Source organism: Epinephelus fuscoguttatus, linkage group LG5 (genome assembly GCF_011397635.1).
Source record: "Epinephelus fuscoguttatus linkage group LG5, E.fuscoguttatus.final_Chr_v1".
NCBI lineage: Eukaryota > Metazoa > Chordata > Actinopteri > Perciformes > Serranidae > Epinephelus > Epinephelus fuscoguttatus.
The window spans coordinates 16,805,025-16,822,243 of NC_064756.1; the positions used below are offsets into that span (position 1 = coordinate 16,805,025).

A 17,219-nucleotide genomic window follows, 5' to 3' on the forward strand; every position below is an offset into this window, starting at 1 on the left:
GACTAGGTTAATTGATAACTCTAAATTGTCCGTAGGTGTGAATGTGAGCGTGAATGGTTGTTTGTCTCTATGTGTCAGCCCTGCGACAGTCTGGCGACCTGTCCAGGGTGTACCCTGCCTCTCGCCCAGTGTCAGCTGGGATAGGCTCCAGCCCCCCCCCGCGACCCTCAAGAGGATGAAGCGGTTAGAAGATGAATGAATGAATGTCAAACAAAATGAAGACATCTATTCACAGCTGATAGAAATTACTTACATAAATATGAATCTAATGCACCTGTGGGAGGCTTTTGTTTTTACACAAGTCTTCAATCAGCAATCAGTCGATATTCACTGATAAAAGATGCCACCTATGTGTTTGTATTTGCAGGCGTGGATCAAAGAGGCCAAAGGCATATACAGATGAATAAAAAAAATGCACTTTATTAGGAAATGCAGCAGCGTTTGTTATCTGTAGTAAAATCATCTTTGGAGAAAATACAGCTCCTTTTTTGGCACCTACTATAGCTTTGTAAAATATCATCTGATGACAAATCAAGGTTGAGCCGAATCTTGTTAATATCTGTATTATTTTGACCATTGTGTAATGATTTATTCAAAGAATATATTCATTTGGCTACAAGTTGTGTTGTAAGATGGAAGTAATTGATTTATTGCATGTTTAACTGTTTAGAAAATGTAACTTCTGAGTGGACAAACGTGCTCATGCAACTGAGAAAAACTAACCTTGTTTAGATTATGCTTTTATTCTGAAGTAATCCGGAAGTCGCGCTGTTGCTGTCGGGTGCCCAACGAACACGCACCGACTAGAAACTGAAAGTTACAGTGAACACAACGACGCGGAAATGCACTAAAGTAGTTGGCCGGTGATATAATGTTAGAGTTTATAAACTATTTTGTCCGGGAATACGATCTTAGAGTTTATAGATTCCTTTGTCCGTGTTGGTAATTTGCTGTGAAACGTTTATTTCTAAAGCGTCCGTGTGTTCATAAACACACCATGTTATGCTAAGTCTTGATGTTAGCAACGGTAGCCGTTACCTTAAAGTAGCGTTAGCATGGTTGCTTCATCTTTTGGATGTAAAGTTATTACGATAAATAGGATTCAGTCTACGTAAAATAATTCACCAGCTGCGGTGTGAGAGTCTGCTACCAGCAGAGACATGGATCTGGACACCGAAGTTGAAAGGTGGGTGTTGACGCACAGCTTTTTGACAGCGGAGATAAGTTCCCCCTGCCATCTTTGTTACGCTGTCTCTTTAAGAAGACATACTGCACAAGTAAAGTTATTGTACTTCCTAAATGCTTAACTTAACTAAATGTTCCATTTTTAAGTTGTTTGCTAATTTGCCTACCTTACTTTGTACTAAACTAACTATAGTACCCAGCTACATATGCAGGTATATTAAAGTATGTATACTTATTATTAAACCCTCGTACGCGGAGAGTTAATTCAGCTGTCACTTATGTTTCACATCTTTTCAAATTACTTGACCAGTCTTTGGTGATCTACCTGACTTATTGTCCATCAGTGTTCTTAGAGGAGTCTCCTAATAAAATGCTATTGGTCATTAATTAGGGTCCGGGCAGCTAAACTGCCAGGACACTATTGTAATCCTAGGTATTCTTCTTCTTTCTTCTTCCGAGGAAATCATACTTCCCATGCGTGAAAACTCACCAAACTTTGCACAAAGGTCCAGTCCCATGCCAGATATCCTCAGCTGTAAACTCAAGCCAATAGTCCTGATGGTGGCGCTACAGCAAGCGTCTAAAGTTCAAAACTTTGAAAATCCATAACAAATCAAGCATACGTGCTACGACTTCACAACTTTCATCAAACTGTAGCCCCAATACTGAAGAAACTTTTGTACATTTAAACCTATTAAAAATTATGAAATTCATCACTGTTTTTTCAAAAACTGTAAAACTTCTTAAACCTATCTCCTCCCACAATTTTTGCTCAATTGACACCAAACTTGCTACAGAGCATCTTCAGACTCTCCTACAAAAACTACGTTTCTCAGATTTTTGATTTATCAAAAATTGAGCCGACAGTGCATCAAAATGTTTGACTGTAAACAGTACTGTAAACACATACATGCAAATTCTTGGTAAATAAATCTTCAATGTTCATGAAAAAAAGACAAAATTCTAGAGTCATGGTAGATGATGTGTGGCACATTTCAGAATTTTATCTCAAAAACTGAATTTTTGACAGCATTTTGAATTTTGCTCTAATGTGAACAATATAAAAATGTCATTTTTGAACATCAGTTTTTCACTTATGGAGCAAATCAAATCATTGTTACAAACAAATTACCAACATCTCTATGCTGTCTAGATGCAATATGTGTATTTTCAGATTTTTGTTTCCATAACTGAATTTTTTTTTACAGTGGTTTAAAATCTGCTTTTCCATGCATGGATGGCTGCTAAACCTGCACGTCTGGCTTAGTCAATTTATGAAGCTGCATATTAATTGTCACTGACTAATTAGCTCAGTGAGATAGAAATTGATTCTTAGTCTCAGAGGTTGTGAGTTCAAGCCTCAGCTGATGCAAAAGGCAGATTGTGTTGCTAAATTCCTAAATGTCTTCAATTCTTCTGTTTGTTGCTCAGAATTACCTAAAAATGCCTGGACCCGACCCATCGCTGCGCAGCAGCTATAATTCCCTATTGGATTATTTAAAACAGTGTCACACCCACTAACATCCTCTTTTCATACCCTCAGGATCTTTAGGCTGGAGGAAGATGATGATGATGAGGAGGAGGAGAAGAAGTGTAAGAGGCCACCCTCCAGCTATGGCTCAATGAAGAGTGACAGTGATGAGATGGAGGAGGAGGAGGAAGAGGAGCAGGGAAAAGGAGCAGAGGTTGTTGAGGCCTTCACTGCCCCATTTCCTGTGGCCCTACCTGAATCGACTACTGAGGAGGCGACCGGGTACTGCAGTTTGATTTGATATTTAAGCATTATCCCAGTGTTTCTGTGTTTTGGCTGTTTCACCACAGATTGTGTTAGGTTGTTCATAACTGCCATCTATACATTTGCTGTACTCCGCACCTGAGCTGGTGTTGACCTTGTTGAAAGCTGCTCAGTAAAGGCAAAGTTTGGATTAAGTTTTGTGAATCACAGGATGTATTGCTCCTTCCCAGGCTCTGGGTGGCAGTGACAACCTTTTCACAAATTTCCTATGCACAAGTCGGATTTCCTTCCTTCAAGGCTGCCCTCGGTATCTGTTCATTTTAGTACAATATGCAAATCAGTTTGCTTGTACATGCCGGTATTCTATATGAATTCATTTTTCTAAAAACAGAGGTTTGGCTCTTTATGCTGCTAAAATTCAGTCCACTGTGCTATGTTTTGAAGGGAGATGTTTCTTTCAGTGACTTAAAAATTGCTAACAGGAACTTGACCAGGACTTACCAGGTGGACGTTGTCCCTAATTTTTTGCCAGGTTGCAGATGGTTCGCTCAGAGTCTCCAGAGACCCTCTACACCATGACCACACAGCAGACCAAACCACCGGGAGCTCTTGTCATTGACACCAGGTGGAGGACACACACACACGCACACACACAGAGGATTGTCTTTCATAAATCTGGACAATGTAAATCAAAGCTACAGCTAAGTTTACTTATTGCCTTTTTTGCTGATGCACGCAACTGGCATAATGATGTGTATAACATGTCATTGATATAGTTGTTAACAATCACTGGAATTCTATCTGTCGCTCCCAAATTCACCACTCGCCTCAAATTAAACATTTGTTTATATCAAATCATTTTTGATAATAATATCTTGACTAGCTTTGTTTTTACTTATATGTGAAAACAGTAAAAGACACCCCCATTTTGTAACACCAAGTTTGGGGTAGAGACTTGATAAAGACATCTAACACTTGTGTAGATAAATAGAGTATTATTACCTTAACAAAATGATGTATGCGATTTTTGTTTGAGTGGAGTCAAAAAGAGACAACACATCAAAATGATCCTCAGACAATATATGCAGTGTTCCGTCCTGCATTTCTAACTTTCTTCCTTTTTGTCTCTCAGGTCTTCAGATCTGGGGGATTTTTCGGACAACGATGAGGAAGATGCAGATGAAGTTTTGGTAGCTGATTCCCCAGAACCACCTGAGCCTGTTGAACCAGATGATGCAGTGCAGACTGATGAGAATAGCCAGCCAGGCAGACTACACCCAGAGCAGGACCTGCCCCATATTTTCAAGGTTGATGCAGCACAGTTGGTCTGCAATGCCCAATGTTTTCATTTCTTTTGTGTCTTGTTGTTTTGGTCTCAGGACTTTCTTTGACCTGATGATACCTTTTAAATCTATTGTTTGATTTTAATACATCCTGATAATAGTACACATGCCTATTAATATCTATCTCTATTTGTTAAAAAAAAAAAAAAAAACATTATATAATGAAAAAAATAATTAAAATTTGACAAGTATTTGTGGCGCTTTACCAGTTTCCTCAAGTTTGTTAATAAATGATGAAATTTAATTTTTTAATCTTGATATGGCCCAAAGGACATCCACATTATTTCAGCAGGACAATGGCTTAATTACCTTTCTCTCTGTCTGCAGAGTATGCAGAGTGTTTTAACACGCCTGACCAGAGAAGAGCTCTTCAAATTTAAGATGTGGTATTATCAACGGGAAACAGGCATAACCCTGCAACAGGTGATGGAGGGAGACATTCTTGATTTTGTGGATAAGACCCTGGAGGTACTTGGTAAGAAAACACAGCCATAGTACATTAATAGTAAAGCCATAGTTATGAAAATAAGGATTCAGCCTTTGGAGTGCTCATGGACTTACAGGTGTGTTCAAAATAATAGCAGTCCAACATCACTAACCAGGTCAATCACTATTTTTGGTAGAAATTATATTCCTACATGGCAAATAATTTACTAGTAGGTGTAGTAGAGTAATAGAAAACCAACAGGCCCAACAGTCATGACATGCATGCTGCTGATTCTGTGTAATTAAATAATAAATTGAAAGGGGCGTGTTGAAAATAATAGCAGTGTGGAGTTCAATTAGTGAGGTCATTCATTCTGTGAAAAAACAGGTGTCAAACAGGTGGCTCTTATTTAAGGACGAAGGCAGTCAATGGGTCGCTCCAGACAATGTTCAGAAGACCTGTGTACTTTGATTAAAAAGTTGACTGGGGGGGGCGTCGGTAGCGCAGTGGATAGTGCCAGCGCCCCATGTATAATGGCAATGCCTTGCCGTAGCGGTCGCAGGCTCGACTCTGGCTTGCAACCATTTGCTGCATGTCACCCCCCACCCGCTCTCTCTCCCTCACCCTGTTTCACTCTATCCTGTACAATAAAGGCAAAAAGCCAGAAAAATAATCTTTAAAAAAAAAGAAGTTGATTGGGGAGGGGAAAACATATAAAGAAGTGCAGAAAATGATAGGCTGCTCAGCTAAAATGATCTCAAATGCTTTAAAATGGAAACCAAAACCAGAAAGACGTGGAAGAAAACGGAAAACTACCATTCGAATGGATCAAAGAATAGTCAAAATGGCAAAGACTCAACAAATGATCAGTTCCTCGGAGAGCAAAGAAGGTCTTAAGTTACCTGTGAGTACTGTAACAATTAGAAGATGCCTATGTGAAGCCAAACTAACGGCAAGAAACCCCCGCAAAGTCCCGTTGTTGCAAAATAGACAAACATTTTGTGGACTGATGAAAGCAAGATTGTTCTTTTTGGGTCTAGGGGCCGCAGACAGTTTGTCAGACGACCCCCAAACACTGAATTCAAGCCACAGTACACTGTGAAGACTGAAGCATGGTGGCACAAGTATCATGACGTGGGGATGTTTCTCATATTATGGTGTCGGGCCCATTTATGGCATACCAGGGATCATGGATCAGTTTAAATACATCAGAATACTTGAAGAGGTCATGTTGCCTTATGCCGGAGAGGACGTGCCCTTGAAATAAGTGTTTCAACAAGACAATGAGCCCAAACACACCAGTAAGCGAGCAGCATCTTGGTTCCAGACCAACATGATTAGCGTTATGGAGTGGCCAGCCCAATCCCTGGACCTGAATACAATGGAAAACTTGTGGGGTGACATTAAAAATGCTGTTTCTGATGCAGGACTAAGAAATGCAGAGGAATTGTGGAATGTAGTCCAATCATCCGGGGCTGGATGATTTTTTTTGAACAGCCTAATATTCCCTTTTCTTCACTGTCTGTGAAGTAGTGACAAATTTGATAAATTTTTCTTTATGTTTGTATTTGGAATAGACTGCGCAGTGTTCCCAGTGCATTTACATATATGGAAATAAAAGCTATTATAAGGATTTGGGGCTTTACTCACTTTTTTAAACACACTGCTATTATTTTGAGCACAAATACTGTCTGCAATTGCTTACTGATGTTATTTATTTTTTATTTTTTAAATGTTATTAAAATTCTGTTCTGCAGGTCAGGACCGGTCTCTGTTGCACACAATAACCACCCTAGAAAATATCAACAAGAAAGCAGAGGCAGCCGAACTAAAGGATATGTGCAGTAGAGGCAAGTGCGCGTAGGTTTTATCCCATCACGAGCTTATAAAAGTAAAATTTGTTTTAATTAAGTCTGAATGTTGTGACTGCATTTTTGACATTTTACAAAAAGTTATTTAACAGAGCATGGAATGTGCTCTCTGAATTTTTGTGTGTGTGTGTGTCACGGGTCTAAAGTAAGTCAAAATAGATGAGTTTGTATTTTTTCTCCTGAAGACAAGGTGTAACTAATAAAGTATTAAATGCTTCTGGATACCAGTGTCAAGGTGACAATAAAAATGTCAGCCATGTGATTTAGAACCTTACTTTCCCTACACTTTAAGTGAAGTGGGATTCAGGGGTTTAGGGTTGATTGTGGCATGTCTCCTGTGGTGAGAATGTGTAGATTATTATTCAGTGTGAAATCCAGATTCTGAACCACAGTTAGTTTTCTCACTTCCCTCTTTATCTTTGTCCACCACCAGTGTTGATCCGTTTTCACCTGATGCAGGAATTGATCAGAAAATACGAAGTCATCCGTGAGGGGGTCGTTCAAGCCGGAAAGCAGAGTCTTCTAAATACCATCTACGTTGAGCCCCAGATTTCCACCTGTGGTTGTGGAGGCGTTTACCCCTCCCATGAGTACCGACCCCACCCTCCTACACCTCTCCAGGTTCCCAGTGCCGACACCTTTGTGAGTTTGAACAATCTGTTCCGACTACAGACGAGTGATGGCAAGCTGGTGAGGACAGTTGTGACCACTGGGATTCCAGGAATTGGCATGTCTGTCTCTGTGGCAAAATTCTGCGTGGATTGGGCAAGATATCGCGCCAATAAGGTAAATCAACAGAAAATTTAAAGGGGACCTACTATCCTCATTTTCAGGTTCATACATTTTTATTTTCTAAATGCTTTGATGTTCAAAAAACACTTAATATTGTGTCTATTCTGGAACACCTGTTTTTATCTTTTTTAGCGCCTGTCTCTTTAAGCCCCCCCCTGAAAAAAAGCCCAATCTGCTGTGATTGGTCGGCATGTGCGGTTTCTGCACTCACTGTCATTGCATTCGGGGAATGACTAATGAATAGCACCCCTTTCTACGGTGAAAAATCACTAATAAAAGCTTCTAAACCAAAACTTTAACAACTGGACATGTTCCACAAATATGATCTACAGAGAAGGAGAAGTTAAGCGTGTTATGATAATCACGTAACGTACTCATTGTACGATAAATGAATGTGACCTCAATCATTTTGTTTACCTTAATATTACCAGTTGTGTAGGGTTTCTATAACTACTTTTGCAGCCATTATAAAACTTGGGCGCAGCAATTCTCCTGAGGTAACTGTGGTGTTCCCGGAGCTTTGCTAGTCAAAAGAGGCATTGCTTGGTTTTGTTTTTGTCTGCCACATTTTATATTAAGTCTCAAATGGAGTCATTTTAGGCTACTCCTGTCCACCTTATTCCTGAGGGCACTACTGTAGAAATGATAATGGGCGCAACTTCCAGTGAGATAGCGGAGGTAGCATTAAGCTAGTGAGCCTCATAGACTGTCTGTGGTTAGTGGCTAACCGCTAGCGTTGCTTCTTTTTTAAAGTACTTCGCCTTCAATTTAGCAAATACTGATTTCTTTTTTTAACAAATATTAAAGCAATGTTGACCTAGCGTTCTCTAAAATGTCTCTGCGGAGCTCTGGTACCTGTTGCACTGTCCGTGTCTGTAACAACTAACCAGTCTAAGCTAAATTTTTGTCTTCAGCAGCTGTGTGTTGAACATGTAACCAGAACAAAAAGGGATTGCTCCTGTTGCCGAAGGTACTGTTGATATGAGAAATAAAACCACAAGAGTTTCACGAGACATAATGAAGAGAATGACACTTAGACTGACAGGTCCGCCACTCAAAGTCAGTACATGATATCACCGTCTTTCCCCGTCTGATTTCATTCTCAACCTACATTAGAAAATTGTTCGTTGTAAAATAAACTCAGCAACATACCTTGAAATATGTATTTAGTCATAAGGGCTGACAATGTGTTACTGATTTACCGTACTTCCTTTATATCATATAAAAAAAGTTATTGCTTTTACTCCTACTTTAGATCACTATAACTGAAGTGTGCTGCTAAATTCAGCACCATGCTTTGCTCAGAACAGTTCTTAATAAATCAGAAGCAAAACCTATTAACGGCGTCATTAACGCAGATGAGCGGAGGATTAGCTGGGAAACATCACATTTATTCACTTTACGTTAAGCTACAGTTAATACTGAATTATGTTTAATGTTTGGCAAATGTGTTAGTATCTCTTAATAAGTCCTCAGAAATCAGAGGAGCAGATGTTTACCTTAAGCTATCTCAGGCCATGTTAGAGTTAACAACATTTTAAAGGAGCAAGGCAAGCTAATTGCTAGCGTGCTCGGTTGCTTTGAGATGGCTGTCAGAGATGGCAGAGGTGTGATCACATAATCCAGTTTGAGCTATAACAGAGGGTGTGTTCCACGTTTTATCTCCCAGTTGCTCTTGGAAAGTAGCGTTGAGTACCGTTAACAAACTGATACCATTGGAAATCGCCGGTGTCTGTTTAACGGCGGATGTTGCGCCTATAGTTCACGCAAGATATCATAGGAGCTAGGAATAAGGTGAATAAAGTTCCTATAATTTTATGTGTACATTCTTGTATATATAAACAGGTGTTAATTAAAAATATGTTAAATATATATTTGTAATATTCCACTGTCTAAATATTTTTAAAAAGTTAAAGTTATTATGCCATTATATTATCGTTATGTCAGTGGCATAAAATGGTCTCAAAATGACAGTAATACTGTAATCGCAATCATCTCTGGGACAATATATCATCCCACAAAAGTAGTTATCATGACAGGCCTAGAATAAATTAACAACATCGGCAACCAGGATTACATGTTTTCCTGCCGTTAGCATGTAGCTCACCCATTCTTCAGAATTGAGGCAAACCATGTCCTGTGAAAAGAAAACGTAAAGTTGTAACTTATCGACACTTTAGTTCCATTTCTGGGGTAACACATAATTTTTAAAGGATCTATTTATATGAAATAAATATGATTTATGAAATTCTTGAATCTGCGTTCATTTTTTTTTAACTTCTAAACTTGCTAGCTGCCAGAAAAAAACATCTCACACAAGAATTCACAACTTTAAACAATTAAAAAAAGTGTTAAAAGCCTTCAAAATCTAAAATGAATGTGCGTACTGATAACATCCGTGTCAAAATGTATAGCTGTTTTCATTGTTGTTTTAATGTTCTTTGTTTTATCTTTGTTTTATCAGTGTATGTAATGTAAACATTTGCAGTAGTGTGCCTGAGGCAGATGACCATATTGAGAGATTAATTTTGCAAACATTAACCTCAGTATTTGAAACTTAAGCCATGTTCAATATGAATGTCCGACAGTGTAACATTATATTAACTGTATATGTGACCGAAAATAAGGGAAAGCATGATGGGTCCTTTTAAGTTGTTTTTTCACTTGTTTTTTGAAGCTGACATAATTTTCCTCTCCATTTTTTTGCTCAGGATCTGCACTTCATCATCAAAGTCTCATGCCGATGTTTCTGGTACCTGCGAAGCTATGGCGCTCTTTCAGAGAAGATGTCCATCATGGACGTGATAGAATACTATTACCCTGAGTGCAAAGACATGAAATACCTGGAGCAAGAGGACTGTAGATTTCTATTCATACTGGACTCAATGGATTGTTACCAAGCTCCTCTGGACTGGGAGGTATCCCATCTGCACACATACACCTGAGATCCATTCACATTTGTAACTGTAAAAAACAACCTAGAACCTGAATTGTAAAGATAACCAACAATATAAAGTTTGAAGTCTTTGTATCAATTACCAGTTTTTGGAGATAAGCACTGGTCAAGTGAGCAATCCCGGCATGTTTTAAAGGCTACTTACTTGTTCCTAAGCTAACAAATGATGAGCAGAAACTGATATATTTGTCTATTTTTCTCTTTTCTCTCTCTTCAGAATGCCCCAGTAATAAATGACAATTACACCAAAGCACATCCCGACGTCCTGATTGTAAATATCATCCGAGGCACTGTGCTTCGTGGTGCCCGCGTCTGGATCCTGGGGAGACGGGGGGCTGTCTCACAAATACCATCTCAATTTGTTGACATCGTCACAGAAGTGCAGGGCTTTAGGTGTGTGTGTACATGCACTGTATGTTGGTTTTGTGTGCAGCCGTTCAAATTTTAGCTTTTGGAAATCTCATTGTATTTGCTGCTGTTTTTGGCCTTGTGTGTCTACTTTGTGTGCATGTGCAGTAACAGAACTGAAATGGTTCAGCAGCAGAATTCACCCAGTTAAAATCAATTTTAACCTTTTTCGTTCTGGCCTATTTTAATCCAGTTTTATTTATTTATTTTTTTTGTCCCCTCTTTTCTCTAGTGATGAGATGAAGGATCAATTCCTGACCAAGCGCTATAGCGATGCAGCGCTGGCAGCGAAAATCGTGGCCCATTACAAGCGACTACCGACACTCCATATGCTTGCCCGACAACCCTTTGTCTGCTGGATGTTGGCCACAGTTTTCGAGCGCTGCTTCCGTTATCAGGCCTATGGGGAGCACCCCCCCAGGCTGACGCCCTTCTACGTCAGCATTATGATCATCCAGACCAATCGCAGGCTGGGGTTCTACTATGGCAAGCAGGATCATGACCTGGTAACATGCAAATTTATTTTCTTTTATTCTTTTTTTTCTAAGGTATGTCACAGTTCCTAGTGGCTTAATTCACAAGTACAAAAATAAACCACTAAAATGCTACTGGTCCTGTCGTCTGTATCAGCCTTTCACTTCCCATTAGTAATTTTTTACAATCAGAAATTTATCTATCATTAAAATTTTAATATTACAGTATCGTGGCCATCCACGATACTGTGCCACCAATGCAGTCCGATACAGTTGACCTAAAATTATTATTTTTATGAAGCCTATAAGTTTCAATACTTGCTGACTGTATTATATTGTGGTGTCTGTGTTTTTTGCCCTGCCTCACATTGCAATTTTCTGCTTACCAACAATAATCCAAACTGCTGCATCAACAGTTAACCCTAGCTTTGAACACCTGTATCAGAGTATCAACAAAACCAAACATTGAACCTAACTGACTTAATCTCTCAGAAAGCCCGAGCCTTTTTTATTTATTTATTTATTTATTTTATTTTTTTTTCAAGAAAAGCTAATTAACAGCTTCACTTCAGCGTTAGAACTTGTCACCTCAATGTCCCCTTTCCACTCAGAAATGGTCCGGTGATGAGAGACACCTGCTGACAAAGATGGGGAAGATGGCCTTTAAAATGCTGGAGAGGAATACCAGCGTGTTCTTTGAAGAGGACGTGAAGGAATACGGTCTGAAATTGACTGAGGTGACGGTGTTCTCAGGCATGTGCACTGAGCTCCCTGCTGCTGCCTCGGACGAAAAGAGGAAGTTCTGCTTTATACACTTCACCTTTCAGGTAAAACTCCATTGTCATCTACTCATCATCTAATTTTTTCCATGAAACCTTTTTTTTTTTTTTACGGTGCTGTACCATAATATAATATTCTGAAAACCATTTTGCAGTTATCATTCAGTGTTTTTTAAAGTAGCTGAGCCATGGGTTTAATGTCAAAAGAGGTTATATATAAATGGGTGAGTTTAGCTAGTTGCCTCAAATAAGATATGATCAGATAATTGTATGTGTACACCAAGATGAGTTCAAAAGTTTTAAACCTCTGAACAAGAAAAAAGGTACATTTTGATATATATACACATATATATTAAATAATTAAATGCGTATAAAGCAAACATCAAGAGATAAAAGAACAATTAACACAAGACACAAGATTAGGACTTAAAACAACTACATGCTGCTCGTCCAAGCCCACCTATCAGAGACATGTCCTTAGACTGCCTGGCCACCAGAACCCCCCTAAAGATTCACCTGAACAATCACCCCATGTCTCGTCTCCTCCAGGAGTTCATGGCCGCTCTGTACGTCTTCACGATGTTTCGCACAGAGTCCAAGAACGTTCTGGACTCTGCACTGGTGCACAAGCCCAAGATCTTCACACCCAAGGATCAGACCAAGTCAGCAGCAGGCCTGGTCCAGTGTGCCGTGGCACGAACCCTCGGCTCCCCGCTGGGCCACTATGACATGTTCCTGCGCTTTCTGTGCGGCATGCTTTCCCGGGACTGCCACGACAATCAGCTCCGTGGGCTACTCTACAGCCACAGCACACCCAAGGTGGCCGGTCTGGATGACGTGCAGCGCCTGCTGGAGCAGACGATACAGACTGCTAAAGAAGACCGTGTGGAAAACTTGAAGGAGTGCCTCAGAGAAATGACCCAGGAAGATGAGTGAGTCTGGGATAGATTGCTTCAGATAAATCAGTGACTTTATATGGACATGATTGGTCAAAGAGAAGTACAGTCTGCTCTGTTATATTTGGTCATAGAAATCATGAGTGATCACAGTGTGTGTGATGTTTATTTATATTGTTAATCATATCACTTTTATTACTAGTCTTTCCATGATGATTTAATTTCATTTAATTGAAAAAAAAAATCTCTCATTTAGCAGTTATTACCACACATTTCTTCTCTTCCATTATCCCTCTGGCTACTCTCTACTCATGAAACAGGATTGAGGAAAGTGGGTACAGACTGATAACTTTGTAAAAAAAAAAAAGAAAAAAGAAAATACCAACTGGTTTTCTACTTGTGCTATGTGTCACTGTTTTTTCTCAATAAAACGTTTTCGGAAAAATAAAGTAATGTTACTGTCATATCAGTAAAGTTAAAATGTTTTCTAGGAATTCAAGTACAGTTCATGCAATACTACATCATGATTATCCACCTTACAATGAGCACTAATGAAAATATTTTTTACAATGGATACTTCTTCATCCATTAGTAATTTTTGATTCAGATATGTTGAGACTTCAATACTTGTGACAAAAGAAGAATTGAACCATTGAGAGATTTGTGAAATGTGAGAAGTGAGAGGAATCTGACTTTGTTGATTGACAGTAAACCTCATGAATGAGGTCATGACATCACCTGAGTGCAAACACACCAACTTGAGCACAGATGGTGAAGGCATACACCATCATTTTTAGCTCCTAACTAGGGTAACAACAAAATATGATTAACAATGATTATGTGTTTCTTGATTCTGATTATACACTGATTATTGATACATTCAGTTGAGTAAAATATGAGTAAATATTTCCCACAGAAAGCAAATCAGTCAGTTATTAGAAAGTCAGTACAAGTGCAATGAACAGTGAATGCAAAAATCAGTAGTCCACAACACCAATATTCATTCAAACATAATATCAAGAAGAATAGTGGAGTGACTCTTGTAGTTTCCAGAGCCCCATGCAGTCGTCATGATGGATCTACAGGACATGAACGAGACAGAACATACAGTGAGAAGAACATTTCTGCTGTCAACCTGGAAAACATAACAGTTTTCAGCTGATATACCTTGGTCTCGAGAGTGAAGTGATTATGGCGAGGCCTTTCCATTCAGATCTGAAAATGAAAAGAAAGATAAACTTTGTCAACAATCTCATGTCAGAATGGGTGGAAAACCAAACAGCAGCTTACCTTGGCAGATGAAAGGCAGCTCTTTATGGCAGTCTTCGTCCAGCCACTTGAATTCTTGTGACCCTTTCACCTGGATGACCTTTCCACAGTGGTTGTTTAAGGGGTCGACAAAAGCGCTACTGCTCCAATGATGTTCCTTTACTCTTTCCCCTGAAACCCACTGCCAGGGGACGTTTACACCAAAGATGGAGCGCTCCAGGCCGATCCACACTCCACCATCCAAGCCGCTCTTATTTTGTAGGACAGAGTTCACTGCGTCCTGCACTGTCTGGTTGGTGATTTGAACCAGGGCGGAGTTCTTGTTGTGGCAGTGCTGCAGGGCATCAATCCAGCTTTTGTGTTCCGGGTAGAACTGGAGACCTGCATCAAAGAGGTGACACTGAGAGTTTGTGCATGTCGCAACCAGGGGTGCTGCCAGAGACTTTAGACCCCATGAAAGAATATAATACTGGGCCCCCACAGATCATCCTTATAGGCTCCATTGTTGTAACAAACCACACCTGCAAAACCCATTTGAGGACCTGAAATATTAATAATAAATGTATGTTTGCAGGCTGGAGTCTCTGCTGTAGTCCCATGGTAATCACCTCACATGTAGTCTACTGGCATTGAGCATTGGTGTGTAACATGATGAATACATTGCACTTTATTACTGAATCATACTTCAGGTCCATCGTGTTAACCAGCTCATTGACTCTCCACTGCCCAAAGTCAAATGGTGTCAATTAATCAGGTGTATGGATTTATATGGATTTGTCTTTTAAATAACACATGGAAAACATTTTGTGCTTTTGTGTCTAATTTATAGTTTCTCTTTATTTTAGATACATATTGAAACCTGTTTTACATCTTAAATCTTATTTTTTTTGTATCCCCAGTTGTTGTGGGACAGTTGTCGCTACCTGTTTATGTTGTTTGTGTGTTCATGTTGTAACAATATTTAATGCTGCTTTCTTGACCAGGTCTCTCTTTAAAAAGACTTTAATGTCAACAAGACTGTGACCTCAGCAGCTTTCCTGTACAACTAGCACCTTCAACAAAAGGAGCATTGTTTCATGTACGCTGCTGACAAAGCCAATACATTTACATTTCCTTCTTGATAACCAAAAAGCATCACCCAGAGAGCAGATATTTGCATCCTGTAGGACTGAAAAAAACCTCCTCACTTTGGATTTGCATGAAGTTCATGGAAACAGGGAACTGCTGTTTTTAGCTTTTGGATGGACACAGAGGCCTCTATCATTTATTTTGATATGGGTAGATCCTGTTGCAAACACTGAATACAGTGGAAGAAACGTGTTTCCAAAGAACATCAGACAGAAACAACACACACAATGTTGATTTGCGTTCATCCAAAGTTTCACTATATATTGTAGGTTTTAACATCAATGTCAAAATGTACATTTTGCTGATTTATTGTTTTATACATCAGACAAACATGAAGGAATATGAAGAACTGTCAATGTCAAAGATGACACTACATGTTTAATTTGGGAAAAACTGAGAAAGCAAAACATTTCGTTTGCTTCAAGTTTGAATACATTCAGACAACTGTACACTACTCAATAAAACTAAATGAACAGATTTAATTTAAATGTTGTTTCATGTCACCAGTATGGTATGGTCACAGTAGCACAGTGGGTGGTTACATTTGCTCATTTAGAGATGGTATCCAAGAAATAATGAAGCATTAAATCAATTTGACCCTTAAGAAACAGCCATCCATCCATCCATCCATCCATCCATCCACTGTCAACTACTTATCTGGAACCAAGTAGATGGGGCAGCAGGCTAATCTAGGTACTTCAGACATCCCTTTCCCCAGCAACCTTTTCCAGCTCCTCCATGGGTATCCCGAGGCCTTCCCATCCCAGATTGGATATATAATCCCTCCAGCATGTTCTCAGTCTGCCCTGGGGTCTCCTACCTACCCTTATTAAACAGTCAAACAAGAAACATGCACCAAAATCAGACTGAAAACATCTCCTTAGCACCAAGTCAGCTATAAGCAAAATGACTTATTTGCCACAGATGTTTTTAATAACTTGTGTGCCCCTCTCTAACGTTCACACACTCCTGGCAATGACGTGAAATACACCTGATGATCATCACAATATAATTTTGGGGTATGTCCTTCCATTGTTCAACCAAGGCACTGGGGATGCTCTGAACATTACCTGAAGGATGCTCTCAGCCTCTAACACCTGGATAGCATGTCCCAGACATTCAGGATTGGGTTTAGGTCAGGAGACCACAGACTCTACCAGTCCACCACAGAGATACCTTCGTCCTCAAGGAAGGTCATGGACAGCCCAGCTGTGTGGGGATGGTCATTATCTTACTTTAAAGGGATAGTTTGGATTTTCCTAAATGAGGCTGTATGAGCTACTCAGATATAGTCAGTGTATTATGTACAGTAGATGGCCGTCAGCACTCTCCCTGTTTGGAGAAGCAGACGGGAGTAGCACCACAGGAGCTCAGTAATGCATTGCTGTGGATGGGGGTTTGCAGCAAAACATATTTTAGCCTCTTTAAAAAGGTCTACCAGTAAACTAAAGTTTGGAAATCTCCTCACACTTGTACCCTATGTTACAGTGTATACACATTACACACTGACAGTGTCTTTAGACTTAACATAACCTCCCCCCAAAATTAAAAATCACTCTCAATCCCTTATAAACAAATGAGCACTCTGGTGTGGGTGTGTTTCTTTGGCCAAAAGGCGGAGGAGGTAAACAGCTCTATAAAGTGATGCACAGTGAAGACTCCGGTTCACATTTTCCTACCCACCCTCCATACGCATTTTACAGAGCCACAAGTCTTCATTTATTGGGTAAGTTTTTGATGAATTCATACAGCATTAACATCAGATGGATACTGTCATTTTGGTGTTTAATCATGTAGAACGACTTAATACAAGTAGATATATTTAGACTTAGATATTTTTATTTTGATGTAGAAAAGTTGTGCATGGAAATTATAGATTAATTAGTGTGTTATTACACATTAGGTGCATGTTTGTCACATTAGAAATCAAGAAAAATCAAGACTCTTGAATATTTTT

General features: G+C 39.4%; 3 protein-coding genes across 7 annotated transcripts in view; 2 read left to right on the forward strand and 1 right to left on the reverse strand.

Moving 5' to 3' along the window:
- The first annotated feature begins 792 nt into the window (after positions 1–792).
- On the forward strand, positions 793–13,985 carry nlrc3l (NLR family, CARD domain containing 3-like). Its single transcript, XM_049577280.1, has 12 exons — positions 793–1,186; positions 2,729–2,938; positions 3,453–3,545; positions 4,053–4,227; positions 4,591–4,738; positions 6,448–6,540; positions 6,995–7,347; positions 10,065–10,271; positions 10,527–10,702; positions 10,950–11,223; positions 11,802–12,017; positions 12,519–13,985. The coding sequence occupies exons 1-12, from the start codon at positions 1,161–1,163 to the stop codon at positions 12,903–12,905; spliced, it is 2,358 nt and encodes a 785-aa protein (XP_049433237.1). The 5' UTR covers positions 793–1,160; the 3' UTR covers positions 12,906–13,985.
- Positions 13,934–16,460, reverse strand: LOC125888518 (lithostathine-1-beta-like). Its single transcript, XM_049575901.1, has 3 exons — positions 16,439–16,460; positions 14,156–14,515; positions 13,934–13,944 (listed from the first exon to the last, which is right to left on the reverse strand). The coding sequence occupies exons 1-3, from the start codon at positions 16,458–16,460 to the stop codon at positions 13,934–13,936; spliced, it is 393 nt and encodes a 130-aa protein (XP_049431858.1).
- The window catches only part of LOC125889380 (uncharacterized), a 30,046-nt gene continuing 27,349 nt past the window's right edge, over positions 14,523–17,219 (forward strand). For all 5 annotated transcript variants that reach the window (XR_007449449.1, XR_007449450.1, XM_049577292.1 and 2 more), the window contains exon 1: positions 14,523–16,988. Coding sequence is in view for 3 of the 5 variants with exons in the window: in XM_049577292.1 (XP_049433249.1) it covers positions 16,907–16,988 (82 nt within the window). In the remaining 2 variants the exon portion in view is untranslated. The remainder of the gene's footprint in view (positions 16,989–17,219) is intronic.